The sequence below is a fragment of the Pteropus alecto genome, unplaced genomic scaffold (assembly GCF_000325575.1).
Source record: "Pteropus alecto unplaced genomic scaffold, ASM32557v1 scaffold101, whole genome shotgun sequence".
Lineage (NCBI taxonomy): Eukaryota > Metazoa > Chordata > Mammalia > Chiroptera > Pteropodidae > Pteropus > Pteropus alecto.
In genome coordinates, this window is record NW_006432945.1 from 19,420,670 (window position 1) to 19,421,297 (window position 628).

General features: G+C 66.1%; 1 protein-coding gene across 1 annotated transcript in view; it reads right to left on the reverse strand.

Annotated features, from left to right (window-relative positions):
- NOS1AP (nitric oxide synthase 1 adaptor protein) overlaps positions 1 to 628 on the reverse strand; it is a 51,837-nt gene that overhangs the window by 302 nt on the left and 50,907 nt on the right. Inside the window, 1 exon segment of the mRNA XM_025044016.1 lies at positions 1 to 135. This exon segment is cut by the window's left edge and continues 26 nt beyond it. Coding sequence (XP_024899784.1) covers positions 1 to 135 — 135 coding nt within the window.

Here is a 628-nt window from a genome sequence, read left to right on the forward strand (position 1 = left end):
CGTGCGCCAGCTCAGCCAGGCCCGCGCCCGGGGGCGGCGAGGGCAGGTCCTCTGGCTTCGGGGTGCTGGGGTCGCAGAGCACGGGCAGGGCGCCTGAGCGGAAGGCGATCTCCAGCAGGCTGTCCTGGGAGCCCCCTGCGGAGAGAGGAGGAGGAGGGTGTCAGCAGGGTGCCGGGTTCGGGACAACCCCCCACCCCCACCCCACAGCTCCAGGCAGGTGACACGCCCGCCCACAGACCGGCCTCACGGGGGTGTGGCAAGGAGGGTGCAGGGGTAACCTTCAGTGTGGCCTTGTGAGTTGGCACTAACTAGAGTGGAGCAGGGGCTCAGCACACAGAAACATGAGGCCCAGAGGCTTCCTGCTGTGAGGTCCCGGGCCAGGCCTTCCGCCGCTGTGTCCCAGGCCACACAGACTTACCGCCGTCCAGCCTCGGGGACCGGGCCTGGGACTGTGGGATAGCTTGGGGGCCTGCCGGTGTGACCCTCAGCTCCACACCTTCTCATCCTTAACCTGAGTGGGTTTCCTCGTCTCTGATGTGGGCACGTTACCCACGTCTACGGGGACTGAGATCATGCACACAAAATCCTGTCACAGTCTCTGCCACGACAGGTGACCAGTGGACATGTG